The sequence below is a fragment of the Aythya marila genome, assembly GCF_965140915.1.
Source record: "Aythya marila genome assembly, chromosome: 1".
NCBI lineage: Eukaryota > Metazoa > Chordata > Aves > Anseriformes > Anatidae > Aythya > Aythya marila.
The window spans coordinates 31,544,702-31,561,250 of NC_139042.1; the positions used below are offsets into that span (position 1 = coordinate 31,544,702).

A 16,549-nucleotide genomic window follows, 5' to 3' on the forward strand; every position below is an offset into this window, starting at 1 on the left:
TGAAAATAGAAAAAAAACAGATTCACATACTGAAGTACATATTATTATGTTTTGCATTTGTAGGAAAAAGAAAAAGTGAAGAACTTCAAACAAAGAGATAAGGAAAATAAAACTTATGGAAATGTCTTGGCTCTGTCACTGACAATTACCTGCACTTTTCAGGGTGCTCTTCTCGCTTGTTATTAAATTCAAGTGAAATTTTTGCATCTAACCCAATTCCAAAATAGTTGTTCATGACACATTTTTCTGAATATCCCTCCCTGTTAGAAGAAGAGATAATTAGGTGCACATTTTTACAGTTCCTGGACACACAGAATTTTGACCAAGATTGTGGTTGGTCTCAGAGCAGACACATCAGCAAAAGACATCACAAGGTGGTTCCTCTGAGCCTTCCTGAGGAAATCTAATGGTAGTTGAAGACACAGGTTGGCTGTTGTCTCCTTTGCAAGTGCAAAGTTCCCACAGGACAAAGAAGAAACTCTAACATAACCCATTATCTCCACCAGACCCAAACTAACAGAGGCAGACAAGGCAAGAGCTGCCTTTGGCACAGCTCTAAGACAGCCACACCAAAGTGGGATGCATTTACATGTAGGCATGCTGGTGCTGGATGTTTGGCTGATGCTGTTAGCACAGCAGTGCTTTGTTTTAGGGCTTCTATGTAGGGCTACAGCCTACAAGACAGATGTTATCCATGAGACTCTGTCAATGCTATACCCTAGGATGCAGAGACAACTTAAGACACAAATTTTCCACCTCACTGTCCCAGTCCTTAGGAGGACACTCTTCGTTGTCCTCCACTTCAAGACTCTGCTTCGATATACTGCTGGCAGCTTAACTTGCATTCAGACCAGCAGTTCAGGCAGGAAAACCCAGTTCTGATGTACTGCTCTCCTTGTCCTCTCACAGCCAGTGTGCAAGGAATAAGTGAGCATGTCTTCCTTTATTTCTGCTGCTGCAAGACAATTCTGCACTACTAATAACTGAAGGCTTATTCTAAAATGGCACAATCCAATGTGTTTTCAGACCTTGAAGTCTACTGAAAAATGATTGCAAATCAGAATTTTATAATGAAAAGAAAATATGTCAAGCTTAAAAAGATTAAGTAAAGCAAACTAAAGCAGAACAATAAATTTAGAAAAAGAAAATCTTACAGTGAATCTGGATCCGGGTCAATAAATGGTGTAGCACCAAATGGATCGATGTTTGCTAGCAACATTTTACTAATAATTGAACTTCCTGCAATAGAAGCAGCTAGGCCAGCCCTTAAACCTGATAAAAAGAAAACAAACAAGAAAAAAATAAACAATTTTAATTTTTTAAACAGAGAAACATATATTGTCATAATATAAACCACAAAATTTTGAGAGAGAAAATATTAATCAAATCCATGTATGGAGGGACTGGATTTCAATCTCAACTTTTACCTATACTGTTTATCTTTTTAGCTCTCTGGCTCTCTTGAACAGAAAGAAAGGTATGCTGAAGTGTGGTGGCTAAATTTTCAGGTAACACCACCAAAAAAAAGAAAAAGAAGAAAATTCAATAAAATTCAATTCACTGGTTGGCAAATAATAACCAAATGAGTTATCCAACATTCAGAAAGATTATTAGAGTTTTCTACTCAGTCTAATCTTCATCTCCAAACTGATCACAATTTTCTTTTGGTCCTGTCCTTTAGAAGGCAACTGTCATAAGATCAACATTCATGTGGTTGGTTCTGCAACTAGCCAACTATCCTTCACTGAATGCTTAAATATTCAGCTTGGTAAGTACAAGCTGCGTGGAAAACTCTTGAAGACGTGATGTCTTCAGAAGAAATTAAGAAAGGATTGATATCAAGACAACATTAGGAGAAAAGCAGAAAGAAAAACAAAACAAAACAAGCATAGAACACGGCAGGAATTTAATAAACAAACAAACAAACAAACAAATAAATAAATAAATAAATAAAGCAACAAACTAGAAAACAAATTGTAGTTGGGTAGGCCTGGTCCGAAGGAGACTGAAAAACGTACAGAAAACAGGATGAGTGACATGAAAATAACTGGCAGCTTAAGGAAGGTAACTGGCATGGTAAGAAATACTCTTATCATTTTCAGAACTGGAAAAGTCATAGTTTGATTGATTTAATTTAATTAGTGGTGAGGTCACAGCCTTGCCGTGCCTACTTTGACTAATACTGAAGTCACGACACAAAATACTGTTTAATGCATGTAAACAAAGAGAAGTACTTTCTACAAGCTTTTACCTAAATTGACCTAAAGAAAAATGTAAGTCCAGTTCCATTATGTTTTAACTATACCAATTAAGTCAATTAAAACAGTGCTTTACTGGTGTTCCCTGGTATTAATTGCATTTGGATAGGAGGAAGTTTTTTTCAACCTTTTTCACCATACATCAGCTTTGTGTAGTTTCAGTTATACATTTCTTGAGAGGTACATATAGACATCTCTTATCCTTACATGGATCTGTCCATTTTGATCCATACATGGTTCCGCTGGTTAGGAGGAATGATAGAATATTCTGAATTTCGTTTTTCATCCTCCTGAATCAAATGCAACGCTTGCTACATCTGGTGCTGTGCCAAATGATCAGGTATATTCTACATTACTTTGCACTTCCTACTATATGATCCAATGCAAAGATAAGTGTATCAGTTTAGACAAATTTGGAACTTTTTATGCCATTTCCAGGTAGAGCCCCTGGCACGATGTAAAATTTGCTATTTGACAGCAACGAGGGAAACAGAGGGCAGTATTAATACAGTGTAAGGAACAGCAAACTTCAAAATCATAATTACCTGGGCAGATAATCCTAGTGTTAAGCACAGGTAGGTTTTCTTTACTGGCAGCCAAAGCTGGAGCAGAGAAAGAGCCTGTCTGGGAATGGATACCTCGACTCGTACGTCGATCTGGAGATCTTGGTGCAGTTTTAACTGCAGAAGACATAAAAATTAGAGCACTAATTAGATCTATTATGGCAATATCAGACACATTTTGTTGTTGGTGGTGGTGTTTTATTTTTCAGACCTGAAAATATTTCAAACCCATTAGTTTAATCTGTTACCCTTTAGTGAGAAATGTCCTTCCCTCTCACTGCATACTTTTTCTTCTAAATACAGGGAAGAAAACTCAGAAATAAAGTCAAGTGACAAGCACAAATGAAAATGAGTGAGTGTACAAAGCATTTAGTGTGAGGAGTTCCTAACTTATGCTTCAAGACACTAGCAAGAAAATAAATTATATTCACCTTAAAATGTAATAGTATTTAATACTGCAGTAAGTTTCTGATAAACCTAACACCAGGTTTCACAAAAATGCAGACTTGAGAAAAAAAGAAAAACAATTATTAATAAAGGATACATATAAATAAATTAATTTTAATTTTGACATATGTTTAATGATAAATATACATGGATTATAGAGTTTGTTATTATTTATAACCATTTTAATATGAATAGCTATACTATTCTCAGGCCCAAATTAGGCCACCCGATCAACAGCCAACTATTTGCTTTAAGCAGCTAAAACTGACGCTCTGCCTGCATCAGGTTTCTGAAAACATCAGTCAACTCTGATATCTTTATCTACAGCCAAACTGAAAACTGCAAGGGAAGGGAAAGCCATGTTTAGACATTTTTGTCTTCTGCAGTTACAGAGGTCTTGGAGGAGATCAGTTTACCATCACCTTTTCCTTTTCACAAAAAGCAGGAATTCCCCAAATAATAGAAATAACTTATGTTAAAATTCTACAGAATATGGATCAATAAAACCTTAAGACACATCACAAAGTTTAGTAGCTGATCAAATTGTTGGTGACAAAGGCAGGTAACAGCTCAGGAAAAAGAAGGGGAAGAAAAGGGGCAAGAGAAGATATTGACAAAAAGGAAATACTAGCTTGGTGAGGCCAGCTATCCCCAATGCCTGCCTCTGTAGGTAATGGAAAAGGACAGGCTTTTCAAAGGGCTGACTTCAGGTGCTTTCCAGTTTCGTACTGACTGACAGAATATCCCAGTGCCTACTCCTGCCTAGGGAAGATAATCTTCATGAAAGTCAGCCCCATCATCAGAATCTGGTGCTCTGGGGAAGAGAGTTTGTGTATTGTTGAACACTTTGACACAGCATTTCCATGTACATGAAGAAAGATTTTACACCCATCTGATCACAGTCAGATATTTCTTGGCTATTTCTGCTCCAAATTATCTCACATGTTAAAAATACTTCAATTTAGCACAACTTCTACGTTGACCAACTGAAATCACGAAATCACTCAAAAATGAAATGATTTCAAAGTGATCTGAAATTTTCTTCTCAACACTTGAAAATTAATTCAGCAAAAAATAAAAGATTAGGACTACCCCCAAAATTACCATCAGGAATTGGTGTGAAGGGGAGATATATAACCTTTTTCTTTGTGACAGAGGGGGGACAGGTCAGCTTATGCCAATCATGATAACAGACTGAGAGTAATTTAAGTTTTCTGTACATTAATAGAAAGAAAATCCACTGTGAAAAAATCTAAAGACCAAGGTAATGACGGTAATGACAAGAACCAGAGGTTAAAAATTGTATTCAAATCAATTCAGGCCATAATTTGGCCTTTTTTTTTTTTTTTTTTTTTTTTTTTTTAATAATGGTTATCTAGCATGGAACAGTCAATGAAGTGGTAAATTCTTCATCTTCTTGTATCTCAGGAATAAGATTACACATCTTTCTGGATGACTTGCAGACAGAAATTATTAGTTGCAGGACAGGGATAAGGAGGTGAAGTTTTTTGGATTGTTTTATATTGGTCTGACCAAGGGGTCTAACATTGCCTTCTGATCTAACCAGCCTTAGGAATTATCACAAAATGCTGTAGTATTGCATGATAACAATATAGCACAACTATTTGTATATGGGCATGATAAAACACTATACTATAGTGTTAAAAAATGAAATTAAAATGGCTAGTTAGGTCTAACCAGGGTTTTTAAATATTTAGATGAAGGTAATTAACATATGGAAAAATATTGTTTCTGGTCATTTGATGAATGTAATCTCAGAGGGTAAAATATAATATTCAGAACACAATTAACTTCAATTTTTCATAATGCTACTGAAAAATTCACAATGTTATTCATACAGACTGTTCTGTCTGTACTTGGGAACAAGGCAGTTATATTAAATAGGAAAATCAACAGAGCAGCTGCTCTTTATTTGACAGATCAGACTCAGGGGGATAACTGCAATAAAGATAAACTTTTGCTGTTCATGCTCTGATAAAAACAACAGAGCCTTAATGAGTAAAACTAATGTTTCATTGCAGATAATTGAATTCATGTTTCATGCTTTCTCCCTAAACACCTATTTCCCATTGACAGCATTAATATACACTCTATTTCACACGTTTCGGATGTACGAAGAATAACACACCTCCCAATAAGCACAGAAATTGTATCACCAAGAAACAAGTTTTTATATATATATATATATTTATATAAATGTATGTACAAAAGTATGTATTTTTATTTTATTTTACACTAACAGCAGTAGGACCAGGTCATCCTTAGTGCCAGCATCCTCCGTGAGGTACTGTTGGAATTGGACAACCAACACACACTGAGTTCTGTAACAAGGGTTAGAGGAAAGAGAACAATGAAGAGACAACCATTGGACAAAGTCTAAAATCCATTCCTGGAGGTAAGGAAATCTGAGATTCTGAATCAACTGAATCCCCAAGGAACCAATGATATATTTTTAAGGTAGGAACTATGGATACAGGCACCAACTTCAGTGCAGAGCCTCAGGAAGACATCACATCTGGGCAATTTGGTGTGGCTTGGGGTAATAGAAGGAGAGGCAAATTCCAAATAACTTTTCTGGCAGCTTATTTTGCTACAGGAATTTTCTCACTAAATATCTACATGATGGCTTTTGCTGTACACCAGCTGGCATGACTCTCAGGTTCTCTCCTGAAACCTTACCTTCAGTGCATCACTGCCCACTTTGGTAATATGGCAGACTGAATTTTCCATCCCTAGCAACAAATGGGTTTCCTGAAATTATTATGCAGCTTGAGACTCTTGAATAACCTTGGCACATGAACACAAAAAGCAGTATTGAAATTTGTGATGGGCAACTTCCAAATGCAACCTCTGGCTGGTTCTGCTAGGTGCCAAAACCAAGCAGAAGAAGAGGTCCATCACAGACAAATTGCTCTTTCTTCTTTCACTGCAGCCACTCGTTGGCAGATTTTGTAAATGAAACATGAAAGAGAGATTTTTTTCCCTATCATTTGAATGTGGGAATTATTACTATGCTATTTCAGGAGATAAGTGAAAATACTATTCTATGAAAACTATTTCGCACACAGCAACTAAACACTATGCAACAAAATAGGCTATTACTTTTATGAAAATGCTGCCTTCCAAGAAAGTTGTTTTGGACTCAGATCACTCAATATTCCAATTGCTTTGTACAATTATTGATAGAAATAATGCATGTGGATTATTATGAGTTGGACTTTAAAACTCATCATGGGCTACCCACACATACATGCTGTCTGCCTTTTTTTGAAAACCACCTACAAAGCCCCACGGTGAGGACACATGATACTCCTACTGGAAAGCAGAAAGACTTGGGCACGAATAGCTGATACAGTTCATTTGAACAAGGACAGAGCAGGTAAGGGGCTGTACAGCTTGGAAAGCAAGCATAGCTTGGTATAGTGACTTGCTATACAGCAGCCAATAGCCACAAGGAACTAGCTGGACTAACAATTTGGTTTGGGAATGAGGACCCAAGGGTTTTTTTAGTGAAAAGGAGCCCTAGTAACTTCCACAGAATCACAGAATGGTTAAGGTTGGAAGGAACCTCTGGATGTCTTCTGGTCCAGCCCTCCTGCTCAAGAAAGGAGAGCTAGAGCAGGTTGCCCAGGATCATGTCCAAGTAGCTTTTGAAGATCTCCAATGAGAGAGGCTCCACAACCTGTTTAGGCAACCTGTGCCACTGCTCCACCACCAATACAGTAAAGAAGTGCTTCCTGATGCTCACATGGAAACTTTTTTCCCTTTTTGAAGATAGGAGTGGCATTTACTTCCCTTCGGTCTTCAGGCACTTCTCCCATTTGCCATAACTGAGGAAAGACTATAGAGAGTTTCCTCATAATCCCATCTGCCAGCTCCCTCAGCATCTTTGGATGCATCCCATCAGGGCCCAAGGACTTGCGAATGTTCGGTTTGCTCAAGTATTCTCTGACCTGATCCTCTTCATCCAAAGGCACATGTTGCTTGCCCCAGCCTTTCAGCCAGGCCTCTGGGACCTGCAATTCCTGAAAGCCAGTCTTGCTGGTAAAGGCTGAGGCAAGGAAGGGATTCAGTGCCTCAGCCTTTTCACTGTCTTGGGTAGCAAGGTCCCCTGTGTCCTTCAGGAGAGGGCCCTCATTTCCCATAGTCTTTCTTTTGTCATTGAGAGACTTGTAAAAGCCCTTCTTTGACAGTGGTTCTCTTCCTATGGAAGAAGCTGTGAAAGCTGGAAAAGTATAGGATACTTGAGGATGATAGCACAGGCTACCTAGAAAGATTAATAAGATCAGGCTACTTTTCTTCATTTTCCTGATTCTTTGGCCAGTCCTTTTCTAAATGACTTAACTTAGTTAATTTCTGAAAGTATTTTGTAATGGGTATTGCTGAACTATTTACGTCTGCTCCTCTGAAGGAGGATCCAGACAGTAATAAGTCATTTAATAAAAATGAAATTAAATTCTTCTCTTGTTATAATTTAAACTACCTTTTAACATCTGTAACCATCCTAGCCTTGGTGCCTGGAGCTGCTCAACAAACACAAGAGGAACAGTGTTCCATGTTCTCTTTATTTTAAATTTTCTAATTGAAATTCAATGAATGCAGAAACTCTACTATTATTTTTTAATGGTTCAATATTGAGGAAAAGGTGCATGAAGAAGAGGTAGCAACTGTAATATTACCTGCCAGATGAGCCAGAAGGTTGGATACACCAAAGACTTGGTTTCATCTCTCTGCTTTGGATTAGACAACTAGAGGGAATGACCTTCGTACTTGCACTTCTCAGGAGGCTTTTATGTTCCTATTATATTCTTTCCTACTTTAAGCTGTTCTACTTCACATAAAATACTTAAATATGTATTCTCTCAGTTCCAAAAAACTCTGTTTCAAGGTAAGTTCCCAGCTGAGAATTGCAGGTTTGTTGTCAGTACAACGAATAAATATGTCAGTTTTGCACAATTTGAAGCACTTTCAACAGAAATGACTGACAGAAATTCCTGTAATATGCCCTAAAATTTCTATGACTGAGACATGCTATTGTCACTCTTCTATAGGTTCTAGTCATTGTTCAGGTTCATATAGAAAGTTGAGTGCAAACGCTGGGTTAAATGCAGGCACCTCTCTCCCCAACAAGTAACCTTTTCAGCTTTGCAAATGTGTTCCAAAAGACTGTTCATTTTCTCTGGCATTTTTCCTTCAACTCTTATTTATCCAAATCTAAAAGTTTGCGACTAGCCTCCAGTGTAACAACATGCCAGTATTTGGCAAATAATATATTCATTGCAAAATATTCTCTCAGACCAATTAGAAAGGACAATCACAGCTGTATGCTTTCACACAAGTTCCATTCTCCTACTGCATGCAATGCAAGGCGTTCCAACCACCAGAAACATTTTATACACAAAGAAGATATTTTTCAGAAAGTGATATAAAACCAATAGAAATAATCAAACTGGTTTTAATTATGCAACCAACTATGCTGGTTTCATAGGAAGACTACATAATTTAAAATTATTTTATTACTAATTTACTCACTTGACTGGGACTCATATTCCTTTGTATCTTCATCTTTTTCCTCTTCTTTGGATTCATCCAATTCTTTGCTATATTCTACAGGGGACTGGTTCACTTGTTCTTCACTATGAGCGTTCTGCTCATCCACAACTGCTTATTTAAAAAAAAAAAAAAAAGACAGAAAGGTTAACGATCTTTAATGAAAATCTGAATAAATGAAATATGAGCTTCTTTTTTCCATAGCTTTAAGTTTTAAAATATTAAAAAAAATGGTTCTATTGCCATTTCAGTGAAAAAGATTCTAGTAATTGCCTTTGCCTATTGACGTTTTTCTGCCAGAAATTTTCATTTTGTGGAGAATAATAGTTACCAAAGAAACACACTTGCATATGCACACACACATGCACAAATATGTTATCGTATATACAGATTGTCATCAGCATCTAAAACAAAACACATTTCTTGTCTTTGCAACTTGTATTAGGCATATGATTTTAACGATGTAAGAATTCAGAAATCAAGTTTAATTATTAAAATTCATGGAGGAGAGGAAGAGGGAGAGGGAGAGGATCAAAATCAGTAAAGATGAATGCGCACCTTTTTCTGCTTGTTCAATGATCTGCCTTACAGCCTTCTTCAAGCTGTTTGCCCGAAGCATTAACTGTTCTCTTGGTTTGAAGAGTTTCTGGGTGGAAGACTTTGGAACACACTCTGCTAATTGCTCTTTACTTTCAGACAAGGATTCCTCACTTGAAAACTCCTCTCCTTCTTCTTCCACAATGTGGGGAGTGATGCCTGGGAGAATAGGAGCAGCCTGGGCTTCTGTGTGAAGAGCTTGGAGCAACAGGTCTAGCTTCTCATTTAACTCTGAACACTAAGACAAAGTGGAAGAGAACATGCATACACCAAATACCAGTGAACGTCAACATTTTGAGGAAATTAAGTATCATGTTATAGGACAGATCTAAATTCTCCATGCGGTATGATTTAAAGTTGTATCTACATGTCTGCGTAATTGTGTAAAATCTAAATCAGGTTCAATATTTTGTATATCAAATTATGAGTCAGTTTGCATGATTTTTTGTAGACAGACCCTGCAACACCCAGCCAGTTTGCAGCAATTATAACCACAAAAGGTCTGACTAAAATAACACATTGTGTTAAACTCAGCCTGCCTCTTAATTAGGGTGCAGATTAGATTTTACACCTCTTTGGATGTCCAACACTACAGACAGAACTACCACAGATTTGTCCATACCAAACAATATAACAAATTATGAAATTATGGACATTCAGTACCCAAATTTGGACAAATGATGGGGACATGCCCAGCAGTTAGACTGAGAATACATATGATTGTTTTGTTGTTGTTGTTGTTTTGTTTTTGTTTTGTTTTGCTACACACCTGTACATTTAAGCAAGTGAATTGGCACTGAGGAAACACTGTCAAACATCTCTACCCCTCACCAAGCAGTACCTCTCTGTAAGTACACTGGAGAAGAGGAAATTTGCTGTGCTTAAAAGAAAGGAAACCAATACTGTTTTGCCCTGGCACAGTGAAAAAGAAGATACATTTTCTGAAATGTACACTGAATAGTACAGAAACGTGAATCATGAAGTAATTGCCATTTGGCAATGACATTTCCGGACTCTGGGATTATTAGTGATTTTGTTTTTTATTTTTCTTTTCAGCTCTTTAAGCTTTGTGCCTCAGACCAGATCCCTTCTGTCTTTTTCAATGTTTTTGCAACATGATTTCTGCAATTTGCATCTTGATCTGTTATTTTTAACATTATAATTTCTCTTCCCTTCATTCTCCCAGCATACATACAGTCCACTGTTTTCCTGTAGGTAACTTAATCCCTTTCAGACAAAAAGTAAGAATCCTAATGCAAAATATTTCCATTTTTCTCTATGTATGTTACTGTGTGTTTTATGAAGGCAAAAAAAAAAAAAAAGTAAATAGAATTTATAGACCTTACATTGCAAAGATGATTTGGAAATAACTGTTCTATGCACTAAGAGAAGAATTTTACAGTCACTGGCTGAAATGTAAGCCAAGCTGGGTATCCTGAAGCCATTTAAAAATTAAACACCCACAGGAAACAAAAACGAAGAAAACAAAAACAAACAAACAAAACCCCCACACCTTTAACCCTGAGAATAGTCATAGTCTTACTTTAATGGCCATGGCATCAGCTTCATCTGCATTTTCCATTGGTTTTTCGTAAGTCTTCCCTATTTTGGCAACAAAGTCCTTTACAGTTTCACATAATATTCTTGACAATAATAGGAGAGAGGAGAAATCAAATGAGATAAAATAAATATGTTTTGAATATTAAATTCTTATGGCAATTGATTTATACGCATACAGTTATACACCATTCGTGTTTTGAACTGTTTTCATACTTGCAAAGCAAATTATACTCTTCTCAAGAGCTTGCAAAATCAAAGTGATAAAACAAAAAAATGTCTCCCTTTTTATTTAAGCCTTTCCACACATTGTATTTAAGTTTGTCTCTTATTTCTAATAACTGAAATGAACATGACTAATATTATCAATTCCCATGCTTGTAAACCTTCTATACTAGTGTTGTTAGTAAACTTGCATTCACTTTATTAACTTCAAACAGCCTGGCAAACTCCCATCTGAAGATGACGCCTAGAACCCATGGAGAAAATCTAATGACTTTAATGGAGTACTTCTGAGATGAAAATGGATGGCCACACGCATCCTACTGCCCAGCTCATACTGGTGAACCACAGCTGGCCCTCAGGCATGTCTACATAAACTGCAGGGGCTGAAATGAATTTTCATTGTGTAAATCAGAGGCAGACTTGGTTCTTATTACCTACACAGCAGACAGACAGCAACCTTACTAACAGTGTGGATAATTGGTTAGTACTGTTCATTTGGTTGAAATTTACTTTACATAATCTAAATAGTGAGATTTAACAAGATACAGACAGTTTAGAATTTGGAACAATAATAAAATTCTGCAGTGTAATTTTCAACATACACTATGTATGATTTTTAAATGAAATTTTATTAACTTAAATAACTTAATAAAATTTTATTAACTTAAGCAGAAGAAGAAAAAAAAAGATGTAATGGCAGATGTATTTTTGAAGACTCTAGGAGGAAGTATACACAGAACACTTCTGATTTCAGATGATGTCCATGATTTACAGAGCAATTCTCTCTAATTTTTAAGTGTTTCAGGTTGCAGAAAAAATACCCTGTTTTCTAAGACCACTGTTTATTGAATTGATACAGACAGCTACAAAGCAACAAATTTGAAATTCTGCTTCTCAGTGGTGAAGCTGTTTGTCCTCTTAATTCCACAGATATGCATAAAATGAAACAACAAAAAAATGTAACATGAAGTAGGCCACATATTTGCATTAGTAACAGTTCCATATTTAAGCTGCATGCTGATTTTGAGTGTATTAAAATAATATAATTAAAAAAAAAAAAAACAAAAAACACTAACATGTTTAGTATTAAGATATCCGTTACAACTTTACCATATAAAACTTTTGCAAGGAAAACATCCACTCAAAAGCATATAAATCAACATATATTAAGCCAAACCAGCTGGGCCAACCATGAGAAAATTGGGCTTATACAGAAGGTTATTATGGCTGTAATGTTTCACAGAGGATTTATCCCATACATTGTACATTAAAACAACCAACTCACTTGGCAGATGATATGACAACTGAGTGCTGATCAGAATTGAGAATTTTTGCAAGATGAGCAGCAACTGAATCCTCATAAGCAGATATCTGAAAACAGAGAGGAAAGAAGATTTCCATTTCCACACTTTTCAGCATTTTAACACCAACCATTGAGTTAAAACACCTCCAAAAATAGCAGGATTTCCATGGCAGATCTACAGCAAGGGCAAGCAGCTGGCAGTGCTGCTCCTCTATCTGCATACTATATTTTATATACCAATTTTTTAATATTCAAAATAACACTGTATCTGATAACTTGATTGACAACTCTCTTCCTCCTGTAGATGAAAGAGTAATTTATTTCTAGGCTAAAAATAGCCCATGAGATAGAAACAATCTACCTTCTTTTCAGATTTATAACGTACTATATTATTATAATTGAATTCCACTTTTTTCCAAAACAAGCGATTTTTCCCTGAAACTAAGCAACTTGTCTAAGAAGTCAAATATCTGTGGTTATAATCTTGAATTTTCTTTTTACTGTCAAATAGTAACTTACTCCCCCCAGTAGACCTACTGACAAAGGCTGCAAAGTCTTTGATGTTATCAAAGACAATCTTTTAATGGTTAATGCCTGATTATTTTTTACAAAACTGTTTGAGAGAACAAAATCTGTGCATTTTCCTTCTCACCCCCAAGAATTGTAAGTTCTGTAATGCTACAGAAAAGATTCAGAATGGATCAGAATCACATCTTCACACACTATATCCTGCCTCAAAATAGGCATGGATCCAAATCTCATTTTTAAGAGAAAATTCCAACCACATTCCAAAGTTAAAGCTAAAAATAACTGCAGCTCTGAAACCTTTTGATGGCTTCCTTTATGAATTTCTTAAAATCTCTTAGTGTGTTTTTGCCCTTGATACACATAGATACACATCTCTTTCTTTTATATTTAACAGGCTGATATACTAATTATACCAATCTTTTTTTTTTTTTTTCCTTCTAGCTTTAGTTGTAGAATCAAGGGAAAAAAAGCAATACCTAAACACCTAATCTCTAGGAATGCTCATACTGATGTTTGAACAACAGTAGTCTAGTAGTCTTCTGGAACCAAATCAAGTAAAATAATTCTCTTGAAACTCAAGGAAAGAGAAGGAAAAGGATTGGACATATACTTTTATTTACTTTTTGAACCACATTTTAGTACATTATATACTGTAAGGTTAATAATTATTTTCTTAAATATCATAAATTATGCAAAAAAACATTAAAATAGAAAACAAACATGGTACTGAAAAGAAAACTGCTTTCTCCAACTCAGAGTAATATATTGCAGAACCAATTTTCCAACAAGAGGTTTTGTATAACCATTTACTTCTATTTTTAGGAGGGGATAAACATAATTTCAAAGCTGGAACTAATGAGAACATGTTTTTTTTTTTCTTTTTTTGCACTTTATGAGATAAAGATACACTTGTAAATGTTAAGAGTCTTGCAACATTAGAGAAGATAAGGCCTCAAATCCACATTGCTGACACTGGAAACAAACAACAACCACATTAGAATCACAGACAGTGGAACTCCAATCTTTTTGCATCTCTATATCCAGCAAGCTGTCAAAGGTTATAACCTCTCTGCCAATTAAAACAGCCTGAATCATTAAATTATTCACGAACCTGCTGATTAATTATTGCTTCTCAAGTACTTTTGAGCTAAAGTTGATACGCGTTAAATTTCTCAGGAATATATTATTTTGTCATTTTAATCAGTCTTTCTATGCCAATTAATTTGATTAAAGCATCTTGCTCTCCCTCAAAATCGAATACTCATCAGATAGTACAAACACAAATCTAGTTTTAAAGATATACTGAGCTTTTCTTTGAGGTCACACATGATTTCAAGTTCTCCAAAAGAACAAAGAGAACATTAGGTGGTATCGCCTGATCTAACTCACTTGTATAAGCTCTCTCTTTCTTACAACAGTTTCTTTCTTTCAGAATAACAATCGCTGCCTTCAAAATGTTTTTCTCAAAGCTTATTCCAAATTCAAGGTAAGTAGAAAACATTTTGCTTTTTCAGTACATGTCTACAGGAAGATTTTCTTTGACTGCTCTGCTGAAGACTCTGTAGCTTTGTTCTTTTTTCACAAATAATACAGAACTAGAAACCCTAATTATTTGATACACATGCAGTGCAGATATGAATTCAATTGAGTTAGCAGATCAGAAAATATCTGTTTCTATTTTTTACACAAGTACGTCAATTATATTTCAAATATTGCCATCCCAACAGCTCAAAATTAACTACACAAAGAAAAAATAATCAAAAGTAAAACTTCACCTGGCATTCCTCTGACTCCTCTTCTGCAGTGACTGAAGGAATAGAAGGCTTTGCTGGTAGTTTCAGTTCGTATGACATTATACTCCACCTACAAGGAACATAACAGCTTTTATGTTTCCAGATTATTAGAGTATTATCTTTTCTCCAACATATCAACAAAAAGCAAATTCATTGTCATACCACAGAATAACTTCTTAAACACAAACAAACAAACAAAAACTTACATTTTAGTTATAAGCTAAAAGAATATGGGTGAAATATTTAAAACCAATGACAATTTATTACTTTTATTTTTTGTTAGTGATTTGATAATAAATCTTATTTATGAAGAAATCATGGGACATCCAATGAAGCTAATGGAGAATCCAGGTAAACATTTGCAGTATGAAAGAATTCATGCAAAATAACCATGGAAGTTGAAAGAAAATATATATAGTTCCTGCAGAAAAAGCCCTAACTTATCATCAGCTTTTCATCTCAACTACGGGGTGAAGGCATGAGAACAAAGCAAATGGTGAAGTATTTTCATTGACATATGTACTTTTTCCCCTGGTAAAGGACAGTACTCTACAGCATGGGTAGTATGAAAGTACTTATATCAACATCCTTCTAAGCATGCTGAAAAAAAAAAAATAAATCACTGCAGATGGCCGTCGAAGCTAGTCTACTGCAGTTAGAGCAAAAAAGAATGACACTAAGCACTTTTCAGTACAGAAGAAGACAAGCTTAATCTATGTGTACTCCAGAATGCCTTGGCCAATAATTATTTCTAAAGATAAGTTACAAGCACTTTATTTATTTTGCTGTAAAATGGTCTAATAGCCTGCAGAACTGCTTAAAATAAAAAATTACTTGTTTCTCTATGTAATTAAAAATAAATAAATAAGAAATCATTTGATAAGACTCAAGTTTTTTGTAACTAAAATAAGAACACAAATACCCATGCAGGAGACTAACTGAGCAAGATACCAGCACACACGTATGTGCACTCATTCCAAAAGCAGAGCATTACATCTCTGTTAGAATGATACAACCACCAGCTTCTCAGACCCTTTTTAAAATCAGGATTGTTCCTTTGCTTTACAGATGGAAACAGTCTGCAATTACCATACAAAACCAGGAGCGGGAAGATCACAAATAGAAATAGCAGTACTGGATCAAGCCAAAGATCCACTTAGCCCAGCTTCTTGTCTACAGCTGCTAGTGCCTCAGGCATACTAGAATGAAGAGACATCATGTGAATTGTCCTCACACCCAAGGAAACAAAGTTCAAGTATTTCCAAAATAAAGATGCTACCTTTAATAATGTTTAATATTATGCAAGAAGCATGTAAAACTACCCATAATGGTTTTGAATGGTTATGTGATTTCTTAATGCTTATACCTTCTACTAACGGAGAGTTATGCAGGTTCATCAGCAATAAAAAAAAAAAAAAAAGTCTCCTTCTGTTCATCTTTGAGCAAAACAGTTGAGACTCATCAGCCACCCTCCCTCCTAAACTCTTAGTTTCAAACTCTTTGGTTTGAAATGGACAGTGAAGATCTGCCCCAATTGCTATTTCAATGTCCCTCATCTCTGCCCTCATACAGACATGGGTTTTTCAACATGGTCCTGGCAACCTGGATGTCCCTACTTGAGCAGATGACCAGATGGACCAGGAAGACCAGAAGACCTCCAGAGGTCCTTTCTGACCTTACCCATTCTGTGCTTCTGTGATTAAGTTT

The 16,549-nt window shown here is 35.8% G+C and overlaps 1 protein-coding gene across 4 annotated transcripts in view; it reads right to left on the reverse strand.

Moving 5' to 3' along the window:
- Positions 1–16,549, reverse strand: part of DGKH (diacylglycerol kinase eta) — a 173,731-nt gene that overhangs the window by 34,722 nt on the left and 122,460 nt on the right. For all 4 annotated transcript variants that reach the window (XM_082754715.1, XM_082754714.1, XM_082754717.1 and 1 more), the window contains 8 exons: positions 14,825–14,912; positions 12,504–12,589; positions 10,980–11,079; positions 9,398–9,674; positions 8,822–8,950; positions 2,804–2,938; positions 1,155–1,272; positions 150–260 (listed from right to left, as the gene is read on the reverse strand). In XM_082754715.1, the coding sequence (XP_082610841.1) occupies positions 150–260; positions 1,155–1,272; positions 2,804–2,938; positions 8,822–8,950; positions 9,398–9,674; positions 10,980–11,079; positions 12,504–12,589; positions 14,825–14,912 (1,044 nt within the window). The remainder of the gene's footprint in view (positions 1–149; positions 261–1,154; positions 1,273–2,803; positions 2,939–8,821; positions 8,951–9,397; positions 9,675–10,979; positions 11,080–12,503; positions 12,590–14,824; positions 14,913–16,549) is intronic.